The following is a 17,053-nucleotide window of genomic DNA, read 5'->3' as shown; positions in this document are numbered from 1 at the left end:
ATGCATGTGGAATGCAATTGTTTCACATTAAAGGAAAGGGAAGGATATGACAGTGGAGAGAGTTATACAGGTTGAACCTCTAAACTGGGAAACTCTGGTCTGGCAATATCCGTGGCATGGAAGGTCCACAGATTTTCCAGAACTAGAAAGTCCCAGTGGAGGGCTGGCAGCTGGGCTCTCTGGCAGGGCCATTGCCTGGCACACTGCAGTAGGGCTGCCCAGTGGGACTGGGAGCCTGGCCTGTTGCAATGGCTCTGCCTGGCAGGACCAAGACCAGGGCTGCCTGGACATGCTGGGAGCTGGGCTGCCTAGATTAGCAGGGAAGGGAGAAGAGGAAATACCAGCAGCACAGCAGGGTTGGTGGCAGGGAGACAGCTAAGAGGACTGGTCCACATCTGGGGGTGCCATTAGCAAAGGGACCAGATATGACCTCCCCATATCCAGCAAAACCCCTCATCCGGGACTGGTCAGATCTTGAGGGTGCTGGACCAGGCAGGTCCAAACTGTAGTCACAAATGACCCGGGAGGGGGGGGGGAAGCATGCAGCAAGGATCCCAGCCCTGTGGAGAAGTCCCACACTGGGGAAAAGCCCATAGGGAAGCCACATGACCTTTGCTATCCCAGGCCCACCCTGAGAAGCCAGTGGGTGGGCCAGTCACATGACCCTGCTGCCATGGGCAACACCATTTAAGTCTTCTAGTGAGATAATAAATCTAAAATAAAGAATGGATATTGGAGTGATGGCTGCTGGGTAAAGCAATTGTTAACTTTGAGAAAGAATTTTTAGTTTGTCAGAATCAAAAAACAAGTAATTCATAATTTTAAAAGGTACCCTTGAATACAACTGGGTGAATGGCTTTTCCAGTGTGCTGGCAATTCCAACACAACATTGTTTTAAAAGTTTTACTTTGGGTCAAGCCAAAAATGAAATTGGCCAAATACAATTTTTTTAAACATTTGCTCTTGAGCCAATCCCAGAAAAAACATTTTGATTTAGGCACTTAAAAAAAAAAAAAACAAACACCACCCTGACAACTGGATTCACAAAATGGGGAAGCATGGGGAGGAGCTTCTGCTTTCCATACAGCTTTTTAGCATAGTGGTGAGGGCACTCACTGGGGATGAGAGCATCCTGGGTTAGAGTCTCCCAACCCCACCTGATTTAGGCCCAAGTCTCAGGCCCTCAATCTCTCCTGTTGAAGCTGTCCTACTTTCTATAAACAGCTACTGGAGCAGGCACTTGAAATTGGGCTCATCCTAGGTGAGTCCACCCATGTCAATGAATGATCATTTTGTTAGGAAAAATGCGTGAATGAGTATGCCAGGGGACTAGGTCACTTGCATAAGAGGACATGAATGATATTGCAGGACTCACCTAGAATATGAGGCCCAAGTTCCTGTCCCTGCCCCAATAACATCCCATAGCCCAATGGCTAGAGCACTCTCCTGCAATATGGGAGCAACAATTTGAAATCATTTCTCCATATCAGACAGCAAAGCAACTGAATCCTGGAGTCACCCACCTGAGGACCCACACCACCGGCAAAAGCCACATAGTTAATATCCCTGGCTTTTGTTATGCGTCCAAAGTCTAAACCCAAACACTGAGTTGAAATGAAACATTTTGCTTCAACCAGGCAGATCATAAAGGACACAATTCTCACTTACAGCATGAAGTGGTCAGAAGTAACTGGAGGGGCATTAGTTTGCACTGCACTTTATGCTCTTCATTCAGAGGATGATGAGAACAGCTGTGCATGTGCAGACCAACAGGCATGATGAGTTGCTACAGATCTCTGGTCTCAGGTGCATGGAGGACATATGGAATAAATAGGGACTAGAACTCAACCCTTAATTTTTAGGCTGAAATGGAACTGCGTTTTTGCTGAATGAACTAGCCATCAAAAAAATCACCCCACCCTTGCAAACAAGCTGGTTAATAGCTTACAATACCTTTAAGTATCTTTAGTAATTTTACTGACTGAAAATTGTCAGCTATATTTGAGGACTAGTTTGTTTACAACTAAAAATTAGTATGCATTTGTCCACTTACTAGCAGGAGACCACTGTTCTCTAACTATATTTCTTTTCATTGAAATGATGGAACCCATTCTCCTCCCTGCATGTGTCATTCGTGCACAGAAATAGTTGAAAAACTTGAAAAATCAGTTATGCAGACTGCTGCTTTATTTTGAGAAAAATTCCTTTGGTGTTACAATACTAGAAGATAAAGATATTATAGGAAAAGAACAGCATCTAGAATACAAGAACGAACAAACACGCACCTATTAAACTTACACTTAATTATTTTGGCCATAATGCACCAGGAGCTCATTTTCTATCATAATTCTCAAATTGTTTTCAGTCATTGCTTCCTATGATAGAGTACTACATCTTATACGTCTGTCCTATGTTAGTCATTTCACATTTGTTTAGGAATGGTGCATGCAACTACCTTGGGACATTTTCAAACACTTACTGTGCTAACAACGGGGGAGGATTGCAGTTCTACAAGAATTCAAATGCAAACACTAATCAAATAACTGTCCAATTCTACTATATACAGTAGACTTCTGATAATCCAGCACCCTTGATACCCAAGGGATGCCAGACTATCGGATATGCCAGAGTATCCGGAGGTACTCCGGCAGGGTGCTGTAATGGGGCTTCTGGGACCTGCACTGCATGGGGGGGGGGGGAGGGGAAGTGTCAGCAGGGAACAGCATGGGAAGAGATGAACCCTCCACCGTGTTGCGGGGGAGGCGGTAGAAGCCCTGTGCAGCCGGCTTGCAAGTGGCAGTGGCAGTGGCAAGAGACAGGCAGCTGTTTAAGGCGGGCGGGAGTCAGCAGGGAACACTGCCTGCCTCTCACCCCCTCTCCGCAGCTGGTGCTTACAAGCCAGCAGCTGAGTTTCCCCACTTGCAAGCAAGCTGCGTGGGGCTTCCACTGCCTCCCTGCAACACAGCAGAAGGTTCACCCCTCGCCGAGCCCCCGCCTGCCCGCCTTAAACAGCTGCCTGCCTCTCACCCCCTGCTCTGGGCAGCTCCAATTGTCCGGCTGGCCGGAGCACTTCCGGGTTCCAGTTGGTGCCGGACTATCAGGAGTGCGGGACTGCTGGATGCCGGACAATTGGAGTTTTACTGTATTTGAGTTTGTCTGTACTCCTAATTAATAAGAGCTAAGACCACCAAATTCGATATAGAGATTCCTCTTATAATAAGCAAGGTAAGGGTTTGGTTGTGCTAAGAAAATGGGATGTGCCTAGAAAGGGATTGCTTCTCATAGATCCATACAGAAAAAAAGAGAATCATCAGGCATGTGAAAGGGGCTGATTGGAGGTGCACCCCCAACATTGGGGACTGCTCCAACCCCAAGCTTTCCATCCCATAAGCATCTTTTAGGGAGGGCAGGGGGGCTGAAGTGCCCCCCTCCCACACATTTGTATAGGAACATTGCTGTTTCCCTTTGTGCCATTTATTGTATTCCTCACTCTAGCTGGGGAGTACAGGCAGGCAGGCGAACCCGGACCTGAACCTGCCCCAGCTCGGGAAGGGGTGCATAGCCTTCCCCTAGATGCACGCACTGGAACTGCAACAGCCAGAGAAGAACTTCTTACCTTGGCCCCAAGTCCTCTCTCCCTGGGGTAGCCTGCATACTGAACCCCTCATCCCCAGTTTCACCCCAGAGGAATGATTTAAGCGAAGCATGAACATTTTCATTTTATTTTTCAAAAAGCAAAAACTGAGCTCAGGATCCAAGTAATACTAGGAAAATCTTCTAGTAGAATATAAAATAACTCATCCAGAGGAAGAGTGATGTGTATAGAAACATCACTGAGGTCAAATATTTTACAAACATCTTAAGTGAAATTTCTCACACCATCCTAGATTTGTCTTCATTTTTATTTTGATAATTGATCTCAAATTGAAAGCTGGATTATTGAGTCTCAATATATACAGGTGAAGAGGTATAGCTTCTCTCATAAAGGATTGATTCTTCTGTTTTGGTATACACGATACATTTATTAAATTAGAATGAAAAAAGTAAAAATATATTTTTACAAGAAAAGAAAAACATGGACACCAGGCCTCAATACAGTGAGAAACAATGCCTCCATAATTATTACAGGAAACATCCTCTGTACAGTATTACATGTCAACCGATACAAGTAATATTTATAAAGGGAAAACATTCAGTACCTTCAGCACACAAGAACAGCAGCTGATGAGAAAGTAGCAAGGATCTAGCTAGACAAACATATTCCTATCTTTAGCCAGTACAGGCCTTTGGCAGAACTGAAGCTAGTGTGAACAGCATAAACTTTTAGTAAATGCAAGTATTACGCAGCTGGCTTTGGTTCCAGGCTGTTGTAAGCTACTGAGTGCAACAAGTACAATCAAGACACATTGTTCTACTAAATGAAGCATATATGTCACAGGCTGCAACAGAATGTGAGATGGATGTAATTTAAAACAAAACCCAGCAAAGTATTACCTTTCAGTTCTGCATTTCTGGACCCTCAACTGCTCGCTTTAATTATTCCTTGCAAGTTCAAAATCCCTCAAGACCTGAAGCTAACAAGAAACAGCAAAACAATTGTGGAGGATATGTATATTGAGAAAAACTGAATAGGCTCATGATTTTTGTTTTATTTATTTTAATGGCAAAGAAAACACAGTAGTCTATATTGGAGGCTTCTTTTCACACTCATAATGCTCAAGCTCCATTAAATTAAAAACCCAGGTCAAATATTTCTTAATATGAAAACATAAGTAAATTTTAATCCAAAGGCCAACTTATTGGCGACACTGCTCCTAAACTAACCACCTTCAATCTATGCAGCTTCTCTCTGGAATATTTCATAAAACAAATGTATCATACAAAAAAGGACTTCTAAAAGTTGGTCTTGATGTCCCATGGAAAACTGGAGGTTCCCCCAATCTAGTCAGTCTAACATTCTCACTTCCTCCTCCTAAGAGGAGCTCTTTGTTCTACTCTTACATATCAGGTGACAGCAAAACGATTTTCCCCAGCCACAGAGCAAACGAAGACCACTTGCCTTAGAAAAAAAATCTACTATTGTAGACTCCAAGTAATTATATATAAATCTTTATTATGTACATTTTCCCTGAATTGTTCTATCCTAGCAAATCATCCCATTTGTATGAGAAAGTTATAGCAAGGGACTCCATCCCTAAATTTTTACCAAGAAGTTGAGTGATGATCTTTTGCTTGAAAATGTATGCTGTCAATGCCAAAAGAAGTCATTGTGCTATGCAGACAAAAACCAGATGCTTAATCTAGTATTGAGTTTTGCGATTAATACACAATGGGACACGGTACGAACAAGAGGAGCAAGGCTAGAAAAGGAAAAGCTGTTTCTAGAGAAGCAAATGGAAATGATGTAATGGGCTTGTGCAGGTAAAATGCAGAGAGACTATAGCCTTGAATTCCCAAGGAAATGTAAAACCAGCAGCAGAATAAAAAGACAGAATTAAATTTTTACAAGATACAAGTCTGCCAATTCAGACAATGGGGAATTTGTGTCATGAATACAAAGTGAGTGTCTGACAACATAAAAAGAAGTTTAAAAAAAAAAAAAAGTCAGCCAATGAAAGAAAACCCGGAGCGATTTTGGTACTATATTCAAAATCTCTCAACCCCCGACTCTTTAAACTAAAAAAATATTCATGAGCCATCACTGGCTTTGGCAGGAAGCTTCCTGAAGGCATTGGGGAAAGCAGTTTATTTGTGAATAAAAATCTTGTGCTTGGGAAGAACAAAAAAAGAGGAAGGAGACAGAATAAGGGCTCTTTCCTATGCCAAAACTGGCTTAAAGTTCTCATGTACCACTCTTGAGGATCCTGTATTTCAAGTGTATATTCAAATACAAAGAAAATACAAGCTATGGCTATTGTACAAAGTATTGTAAAACAGTTTTTAAAACACCAAAAGATAGAACAGTGACATTGCACAATATTGAAAATAAATTTGTGTATATACTTAAAGTGCATTATTTTGCAGTTTAAAAAAATTAAGAAGCTGCAGAAATTTATCACAGGTATAAATCTATCCTCTCTCCAAAGACTTGGCAGTTCTGTGCTATAATGTTGCATACACATTAACACATGAAATCTCCTTCTCCTTTACAAGGATCTGCCAATTTAGGATAGGTCTGATTTTCCATTGTAACTCATTGAAAAGAATTTCTATATTTTAAAATTCAACTGAATTAGTTAAAGATCAACTGTAACAATGAATAATTAAAACAGCTCTTTAAATACTTTTTATACCTACTGAAGATTCTGCAGCTCTCTGCTACTCCATATTCCAGACTACCAAAAATTTTTTTCCTCATTAAAAGTATTTTCCTCCATGCAAAAAGATAGTTTTGCTGAAAAAAACAAGTGTGAGTGTAGCATATTTCTTCTTAAAACAAATGCTATATGTAAAAAAATATCTCTTATTACAAGACAGCTCCTTAAATAATTAAATGCTTATTTTATACATAATTTTCCAGGTATAAAATTTTTCCTTCTGCATTCATCCTTTGGAAGAATCACAGGAATGTAGAAGCAAGACGAGTGCAAGTAACAGCAGGAACACATTGGGGCCCAATCTAGTGCTCAGAAATCACATTGCACATCTGGAACACCATATCCTACACAGATTTCACTAATACAGCAACGTCATGTCGGGCATGTCTAGACTACATCCCTCTTTTAAAAGAGGGATGTAAATTACACAGATCAAAATTGCAAATGAAGCCGGGATTTGAATTTCCTGCTCTTCATCTGCATAATGGCAGCCGCACGTTCTTTAGAAAAAGAGCTTTTCGAAAGTGAAACTGCTGTCTAGACGCGATTCTTTCGAAAAAACCCTTTTCGAAAGATCCTGTACTCATTTTTTGAGTATAGGATCTTTCGAAAAGGGTCCCTCCCCCTTTTCTAGATAGCGGCTTCACTTTCGAAAAGCTCTTTTTCTAAAGAACGTGCAGCCGCCATTATGCAAATGAAGAGCAGGAAATTCAGATCCTGGCTTCATTTGCAATTTTGATATGTCTAATTTACATCCCTCTTTAGAAATAGGGATGTAGTTTAGACATGTCCGTAGTAGGACTGAGCCCCAAAATGCCCAAACTGATATATATTGCTTCGGTGCCCAATCACAAGGATACGTGGATGGGGCTGCCTAATTAGAAACACAAAAGGCTACAACAAGAAAGCTAGTTTGTTAGTAGATTTAAAACTGTTACGGATAGTTGGTCTACTCAGAGCAATGACAGAACACCACAGGACAAACCAAAGGGCATTGTGTAATCATTTTTTATATCTCTAGCAGAAACATTTGGCTTACTGAAACAAACATTTTATTAAAAGCAGTATGTAAAGAAAAAACCCAACTCCCTAACTTTTCCGATCTAACAGACAGAGCAGTAAATCCTGTGCTATAAACTGTGTAGAGATCATACAAACAATGCTCATTTTCAAACAGGGAGAAGGAATAAAAAAACAGCACCACTACCACCCCCAGACAAAGATATAGCCACATATGATAAGGCTGGTATGAACAAAAAAGCCTCATGCATCTGCAGAACATATGTAAAACAGTGTAAAAGAAAAAACGAAACATGTGCAACTATCCAACGACAAAAAAGGGGTACAATCTCTTTCAGACAGAATGCTCACAGGAATCTGTTAGGAAATTCTTCTTCTAGCTAAATCCTGGGCTTGGCAAGTCAAAATAAAGGTGGCATCAAGAACAGAGACAATGCAGGAGTTGGGATCTATAACTCTTCTGCAATCTGAAGTAATGAGTTGATAGCTGCATCCTTGTTCCCCCTCTGGGCTTCTAGCACTGAACGAATTACTTCCCTGTCCATATTGGGAAACATGTCTTGGATTGCTTTCAGATCTTCTTCATTACACAGGTACTGAGGGTTGACTGCAGGAGGTGGCACTGCCACTGGTACCATGCCTGGGTTACAGACTGCAGGCATTCCTGAAAACAAAAGTGTACAAAGATAATTAAAGATTCTTCCTATGTGAATAAAATGCTTTTTCCTGATCAAAGGAAACAGGCACAAAAGGACCTTTACACAACATGTTTCAGAGAAAAGTGTTGCCTTTATTTACATGTTCAAAAACCATGAGAGATTTGGAAAGCCATCTGACTGTTATAAACAGGACTTTCCCTATAGTTACATTTTGTTACTACCCACACTATTACTAGGGGTGGTAATGGTTAACTGGTATGAATCACCCTTATTGAGTACGCTTACCAGTTAGCCGGTGGCCTATCATACAACAGACAAGCAGGCCACTGCAGCCCAGCCAGGTTGGAGCAGGCCCCCACACCCATCCCCGTTTAACCAGTTAACTACATCCCTAACTATTATCCGCTACATAATTTGTAATATTCCAGAAGTGCTCAGTGAATGTGGTGATGGGCGTGACACAAAGACCCAGACAGACAAATTAAGGCAAAGCAAAGGCAGGATAAGACTCTTTTAGAAGAGGCATCTACATGCTATGAGTACAGGCTACACAAAAAATATAATTAAAAAAGACAATGGTCACATTTTTATTAGGTCCTTGTGAGTTTATATCATGGTTTGCAGGATCTCTTTGTTGTATATAAAGGCCATAAAACTAATCAATTCAATGCAATAAAACTTCATTGCTGAAAACAAAATAAGCTAAGGACAAACTACAATCCTCTACCAATAGTCTGATGCCAGAAGTCACGTTCCTGAAAAGGGAAATAAAGAAAGCTCTCATAAAAGGGGATTTCCATTAGGGATCTAAAGGGTTAACCAGTTAGCTTTACCGACACACTTACTGAGTTAACTAATTAACCAGCAGGCCCAGTACAGCCCCCCCATCCCCAAACTGATCAGCCTCATTTACACAAGTGCCCTCCCTTTGTTGTGTGTGTTTATACACACACTAGAGATGTTAGCAACCAGTCAGAAGCAGCCCCTGTTCCTGGCAGACAGAGGACTGTCTGCAGCAGTGCTAGCTGGGACTAAACAGTCCTGGCTCACGCTGATCATTTAAAATGCAGAAGCGCAGTGTGGAGCGCGCCCAGCAGCTCTTACTATATTTAAAATGCAGAACACAGCACGAGTGGCTCTGGAGCCACTCCTGGAGCTACCTCCACTGCAGCTCTGCACAGCAGCACTTATCGACTAATCATATAGTCGATACAAATAGTATTAACTATACGATTACCCAGATAATCGCATTTTAACACCCTTAACACATACATGCCTCTAATCTCCACTCGAATTCATCTGAAGTGGGTTTTTACTAATAAATCTGTACTATGGAACTTCAGCTACGTTAATTGCATATTTTAAGTTGAAATCACGTAATTCGACTTTTGAGCTGTCTACAGTCTAAGGAAGAACACACTTTGACTTCCCTTACTCCTCGTGAAATGAGGGTTACAGGAGTCTGAGTAAGAAGTCCTCCATTATAATGTCCTTGACATTATTTCAAAATAAAGGCTTGTAGCGTAGATAAACTCTATGTTATTTCAGAACAAAATCGGTTACTCCAAAATAACACTGCTTTGTAGACGTACCCTAAGATGCCACAGGACTCCTGTTGTTTGTGTCAGAATCAACAAAGAAAATACAATTACAGCGTAAGATTGAGAGGAATTTTTAAAACTATGGCTATCTGAAACAAATTCCTAAAAAATATGATGCTCGTTCCCCATAAAAAAGTATATTTTCACCAGCCGATGACCTTAAAGTAATTAAAATCATACTGGCAGTTAAGAAACACAGGGGGGGGGAAAAGAGTTGCAAAGTTATGATATTTTTATAAAGCTATTCTTGGTAGTCAAGGATGATGGACTGAAGTGCTCTACAAATAATTTATAATTATTTCAATTAACTGCATTCTAAACTATGATATTGTCATAGAAGAGGTCATTTGACTAAAATACTTTAGTACTGGTCACAATCTGTTTCCTACTTATGCAGCTTACAAAAAGAAAAAACTTATATTATATTTAATTTTAAACTTAGAGAAGTTAACTACAGTCAGAAGAACAAGTTATTTTAAACTGGTATTTTATGGATAATTTTTTATTTAAAATGCCCTTCCATAATCCAAAAATGTCACACCGTAGATATATTTGTAGCTGCATTGTCAAATCCAAAGAGTTTGAGTTGCTAAACCAGACTTATCAAGAAGAGCCAGAGTACAAAAAACTGCAACAATTCATATTACCAGACATGTTAGTGATAGAGCTCTGAATGCAATTCCCACACAACAGTGTATCATCTTACATTGAGGCTTCCTCTCCATGGTGGGAGAAGGAGATCGCTATGGACTCTGGCCACTAATCCTGACTGCCCTGGTGAGAGGGAGCTATAGACTCTGCCCACTAGGACACACACGTGGCTGAGCATGAGTTGAGGGGCCTCTGAGGCCTGATGCCCACTCCCGAGGGGAATGGGCAGGCTTACCTGTGAAAGCACCCCTTCCCGGCCTAAGCTCACCAGAGCTGCTGCAGAGAGGTGCTCCTTCCCCAGCCCTAAGCTTTTGTGGCAAGGAAGAGGGTAGGGGAGTTCTCCCCTCCTCACTGCAGACCCAGAGCATCCTCATGTATTCCAAACCTCTCATCCCCAGCACCACCGCAGAATCCTTACCTCCCTCCCCACATACACTACTATGCCCCACCATTCAAAACCCCTCAGCCCATCCCTGCCACACCATTCACCTCCATATTGGTACACAATTCATTCCACATACAGGCATAAAAAATTAGAGGGAACTATACATACAAAATAATGGGGTCTAAATTCAGCTGTTGCTACTCAAGAAAGATCTAGGAGACATCACAATTCTCTGAACCCCTTTACTCAATGTGAAATGGCAGTAAAAAATGTTACATTAGGAACCATTAGGAAATAGATAAAACAGAAAATATCATGACACTATCAATGAAATGCTCACACCATGAACAGTATATGCAATTCTGGTTGCCCCATCACAAAACAGGCATATGGAAATGGAAAAGGTATAGAGAAGATCAACAAAAGTGATCAAATGTATGGAAGAGCTTCCCCATGAAGTGAGATTAAAAAAAAATATTTGGACTATTCATCTTGAGGGAAAAAAAGATGGCCAAAGGAAGATAAAATAGAGGTTTATAAAATCATTAATGGCATGGATAAAGTGAACACAAACAAAAGACGTAAGAACCACTCAATGAAATTAAGAGGCAGTAGGTTTATAAAAAACAAAAAGGAAATACTTGACATAATTCATAGGTAATCTGTGAAACTGTGCCAAGGGATGTTTTGCATGCCAAAACTCTAATCCGATTAAAAAAAGAACTAAAAATGTTCCTGAAGATCAAATCCAATGATCGCTATTAGCCAAGATGGCCATGCATGCAACAACATGCTCTGGATGTCGCAGCCTCAGACTGCCACATACTGGGACTGAACAACAGGGGGCGGATCACTTGACAAACTAGTTCCGTTTATTCCCTCTAGAACACCTGGCATTGGTCACTATCAGAAGACAGGATTATTGGGCCAGATGGACCACTGGTCTGACTCTGTATGGACACTCTTATATTGGGAATGCTGATGAAAGCCAATAAGAATTGTCCTTTTAAAAAAGTCATCATCTTTGAATTAGTGACGATAAGACCTGACACTTTACCAGTATGAATTTTTACATTTTGAAAGACTGATGTAACAAAAGCAAGTCAATGAGGGTCTCTTTCGCACAGGCCTTCAGATACATTAGACACTTAACCAAAAATGAAAAATAACTTCACCAAAACTTCTCTACATCAGAGCCCTGAAGCAAGGCAGGCAGGAAACCAGACATTTGCACAAACTTTTCCATAAACAAGCCCATGACATGCAGGAGTTAAACAAGAATCTTTTTCAGTTAGTGAACCTCCATTCCAATGGACCACAAATAGTTCCAATTCCAATCATTCCTCCTTTTTCTGTGATTGAAAAATGTGTTTTGTTCCATTTTCTTCATTTTTCAAAGGCATACATCTGTCCCCCAAGTTAATATGGGGGGGAGGGGAAGAAAGGAAAAACAGATACATAAAAACTGACAGTAAAAGCATTTTAATGCTGTGATGCATTTCATGAAGTGTACATTAATAGTACATACACATGTGCATCTGAGCAGGTTTATCTTCCACTACATTGCCTTACTTTGACAGCCTCACATTTACATTTAGACTAAGTTATTGTTAAATAGGTCCACCTAACACCCCAATTTCTCTCTCCTGATTGCACATACTGCAAACATGTGGTTTTGAAAATGTTATTTCCCTTTAATTTTTTGGATGCAGAAAAATAGTACAAGCATAACTCAACTGAGCACCAAAAAAGTAAGCAATAGTGATGTTTTAGTACCATGATGAAAGTTTGGTCTCATTTACTGTATATTCTCCATATATTTTTTTCAAAATTAAGTCGAATATCACTCCCAATTTAGATAAGCTTCCTTTAAAATAATACAAATTTAAGATGACCAGTCTTTAACTCAACTACTTGACATTAAATAGCTTCAATTTTATAAAGACTCAGTAAGATGCCGCTTCATTTAAATATTATATAACAGCTCATTTTTCATTGACAAGTATAGAAGATAAACAGTATTAAAATGTTTCAGTGGCACTAGGATCGTGCACAGCCATTATGTTCTTGCTTCTAATATTATGTAGAAAGTATTATAAATTAAGAGTGGAGAGTCAGTTCTCGAAAGCATCAGCACAACTGCCATGAGAAACATGCTGGCACAAGCAATGACATGCCAATAATATAAAACGAACATGTAAAATAGCAAGTCAATTGATAGAATATTGTTACCATTTATGAACAGCAGTGGAAGCAGCAAGGCAAATTTTTTTTTAATCCAAATCGCGCACATTACACAAATATTTTGCTTTTTAGTTTCTAGTTCAGTCAAGTGCCTTATGTTCATTTTTTCCCCCCTCGATTTTTGTCTAACAAAATAAAATATGACACTACATAAAATAGTTCATTACAGGAGACACACCATTTTAACAGTTCTGTGGAAATGCCATAAGAGGAAGGGGGAAGGAACTCTTTGAAGGCATCCAACTCATTTTTGCTTATCTCATTCATACCTTTGAAAAACTCTAAATGTTTGTTTTGTACAAAGATTCACTTGTGTCAGGATTTGTGATGCTAAAAATCTACAGGCTATAATTTTTTTAGAACAGCAAATTGGGTCTCAATATACCAAGTTAGAGGTCATTTAATCCTATATGGAAAACATGAACATTCTCAAATCCCACAATAATTCTGGCACTCTAGCAAGGTTAATTAAGATGGTAGAACCAAACCAAACAAGTTTTACACATTTTATTTTATGAGGAATTCAGGATGCTAGTAAATGACACTTGATTTACTTAAGAAATCAGCCTACCATATGAAGGCACTTGAATGGACTTTTTATACTAAATTCAAATTGAGGATGTCACAATATTTCAGAATTCAAAATTAAAAGTCTGTCAATGTATATCACTGACAAGCTATTCAAGAGGAAGGAGTTGTCTTTTAAATTAGTGATTTGAGGCCTGGATCACAAAGCTACTTCAGCACCTGACAAACTCAGTCCCAGTGCTAAGAACAAAAACCCTAGTTTTTGGCTTCAGTGAGTGTCACAGAATTCCTACTGAATTCATATGCTCCTAAACTCAGAGACTCAGTTTTGCAGTAAAAAGTTCCCTAGATGCTTCTTTGCCTCTTGCCATACAAAATGCTGCCTTATTCTACAGCACCCAGATCTCATTTCCCACCTAAAGCAACAGAATGATTCACAAATCAGGGAAGAAAGGTATTCAGCCAGATAGCTCATGCACAGGACCTATTGAGCATCTCCGAGACAGCCCAATGGATTGGGCACCTCAAACAAGTACACATAAAACTGGCAGCGGATCTCACAAAACGTGTAGCACAGTGATTGATTCTACTGTGGTGAAATGATTAGTCAGCGGGATTGACGGAGCAAAATGGGAGAGCACAGGGATGTACACAGGTACATAAGTATATGAAAATGATTCTATAGCTTGGTGGCTAAGGGATATTGGAGATCCAGCATCCAATTCCCTGCTCTAACAACTAATTATTCATCCAGAGCAGAACAGTTTCAACAAGAAATGAAGGGAGGTCATTACAATATCCCATAGCTCACTGGTTAGAGCATTCATGTATGAGGTAGCAAGTACGTGTTAAAATCTGTTTTCATTAGATGGAGGTTTGCCATATCCCAGGTGAGTGTCCTCCACTGACTAACTTCTTGCAAAAACACCTAAGGTGCCTAACTTCAGAAGGTTCACATCTGAAAACTGCTAGCAAAGACTACACTGAAGGGAGTGCCTAACGGAGGCATCCCTCTGAGGGAAGGGACTTTACACATACTCCTCTTAGTGGCATCTCCCACTGGCTAATTTGGATAGCTCACTGGCTAATTTGGATAGCTCTCTGCCTAGCATCCTGGTCTATGTGAAGTGGTCTAAGGCACCTCTCTCCCCCCATTCAGTGTATACAGAGCTTAAGTGCCTAACGTGGGCTTTACAAATCAGTGTGTTCCTGTGATTTTCTAGGCTCACAAAAATTAAAAATTGGGTGCTGCACCACTCAGCATCACAACACTGAAGTTCCTTTGTGAATTTAGGTCCAAGTGCCTTGATTAGTGCAATCAAAGAAATAGATATCAGATTGGCTAAGGCTAATAATTAATACTGCTTCCAAAAGGCACATGATGGTGAAAAACGTTAGCCATGAGAACGCAAAATATAAGGCTTCAGCCTGCAAAGGTAAGAGGGGTAGGGAAGGAAAAGAAAGGATAGGAAGCATTGTCAATGTGTCATTGGAAAATCTTTTGGTACGTGAGCTTCCAAGCAGTTTTAACTCCCACTCACACTAAAAAAAACAAAACAAAAAATACCCCACCCTCCTACAGCAGTAGGGGTTAGGATAGTCCTCTTTCTTTTTACAAAAGCTATGAGTGCAAATATCAGTGTTCAGTAACACCAAGAATGTTTAATACCTGAAGTAGTTCACAAGGCTCCTTGAACCCAATACTGTCAATGACTTTGGAATTAGTTTCTTTCGAGCACAGCATGACTTTGTGTATTGATAACATTAAAGATGCTATGAGTATATAGGAAAATATTACTGCTTTCATGCTGTATTAGTTTAAAAATTCTAAAACAAATAATTTTACCCCTAAACACTACTATATCTAATCCTGTTCATTTCTGACATGTCTGAAAAGAAAAGAAACCTCTAAAAGCCATTAGCAACAGCAATAGGGCAAAGCTGCCTTTATTTTAAATAGACGTATTAACTGTTGTATTGTGACATCCAAGCGCAATGCCCTGTGGAATGCTGTTTATAAAGGAAAAGCAATTTCAATGAATTCATGCAAAGATTCTTGATCCAATACGGAGGGAGTAAGAGAAGAGCTCAGAAGACTTACCCAGAGCAAAGTACTCAAGCCCTTAAGTTAGGTGGAAAATGGGGGAAGGAATAAGACATGGAAAAGAAACATTAATCTTCTTTTTACCAGGAAATGAACAGTTTACCCTCCAAGGATGAGAGTCAGGCAAATTCAGATACAAAGCAGTTAGAGAATGGATGCCAGCCATCATATTTCACAGTGTCTTCATAGATATAACTTGTAATAAATCAGATATAGTAAAGGGAGGTCTACACTACTGGACAATGTCAACCTAATTTATGCAGCTCCAACTATGTGAATATCTAAGTTATGTGGAGTCTCCCGCACATAACTTAAGGGAGTCAACAGGAGAAATTCATAGACTTCACTTATACGTCTTGTTCGGGTGGAGTACCAGAGTTAATGAGAAAGCAACAGGCGGTTGATTTAGCAGGTCTTCAGTAGGTGGTTTGCAGAAGTGGTGATCAGAAATAAGGCTAACAAAGACTGCAATTTCCTTGTGGCAGTGAATTTCTTAACTCCATGAAAGGCAAAAAATATCACTATAGCACCAGAGTTTCCTGTAAGTTATGCACTTGTGTGGCCACACAAGAGATTTGCATGCCACCCAGCTGATTAGCAAAGTGTCCAGAGGTAGGCTTTTTGTTTCCATTTGTGGTATACATTTATACATATCTTGGTGCATATAAAAAGTTATTCCACACATGGATGGAAAATATTAGAGGAAACATTGTATAGCGCTGCATACAAATATTAAACACTAATGTGTACTAAATTAAGAAAACAAGGTGACTTGCAGATCTTGACACACATTATACTGGTCCTCAACTTTTACACTATAATACTTCAAAATGTTAATTCCAGAGAGCTTTTTGTTAAAAATGATCCCTGCAATCAAACTTTACAATTTCAGAAAAATGAATCTGTATAAATTAAGGTATATCTTGTTAAAATACATAAGCTGCCGCGACAAGATGATAAAATTAGGCTCCATAGTAAGAGATACAGCCGGTCCCCGAATTACAAATGCATCGACTTACAACCGTTCAAATTTACGACCAACCTCCTATACATCCAGTCCCCAAGTTACAAATGAAACCCGCACTTACAGTGTGGCTGTACGTAAGTGAACGTAATCCGACTTACAAACAGATCAAGTTACGACCTAGTGTTTGGTATGTAACTCGTTCGTAAGTCAGGGACCGGCTGTACTCCACACCCTTGGAGTCCTAAAGATCCACTTCATATCTTGTTGTTCTGACTTAAAATCAGGCGTAAACTTCCTTCAGAGTCCATTATCACTATTCCTTAGCTAGCTGTAGAGGTTCTATTCTTTAAGAAAGCTCCTGTGGCTTAATCTACTGCCTCTGCTAGACCATTAGCTCATCAGTCCAGTAACCTGGGGGTTAGGCACCTACATCCTTTTAAGGGTCTGTGCCTAAGTGAGGAGGACTGTGAAAGTATACAACACTATATGATCACTGGCTTAGATGACCTCGAAAGGCAGAGTTGGGAGAGGGGCTTGTTTGTTTTTGTTTTTAAAAGCACACTACAGTAAAACTCCG

At 40.0% G+C, this 17,053-nt stretch overlaps 1 protein-coding gene across 1 annotated transcript in view; it reads right to left on the bottom strand.

Moving 5' to 3' along the window:
- Nucleotides 1-3,883: 3,883 nt before the first annotated feature.
- The window catches only part of TOLLIP (toll interacting protein), a 42,940-nt gene continuing 29,770 nt past the window's right edge, over nt 3,884-17,053 (bottom strand). Inside the window, exon 6 of the mRNA XM_075928212.1 lies at nt 3,884-8,001. Within this exon, the coding sequence (XP_075784327.1) occupies nt 7,787-8,001 (215 nt within the window). The 3' untranslated portion in view covers nt 3,884-7,786. The remainder of the gene's footprint in view (nt 8,002-17,053) is intronic.

Source organism: Pelodiscus sinensis, chromosome 4 (assembly GCF_049634645.1).
Source record: "Pelodiscus sinensis isolate JC-2024 chromosome 4, ASM4963464v1, whole genome shotgun sequence".
Lineage (NCBI taxonomy): Eukaryota > Metazoa > Chordata > Testudines > Trionychidae > Pelodiscus > Pelodiscus sinensis.
Note: the sequence above shows the minus strand (reverse complement) of the source record. Positions and strands in the feature narration are given on the sequence as shown.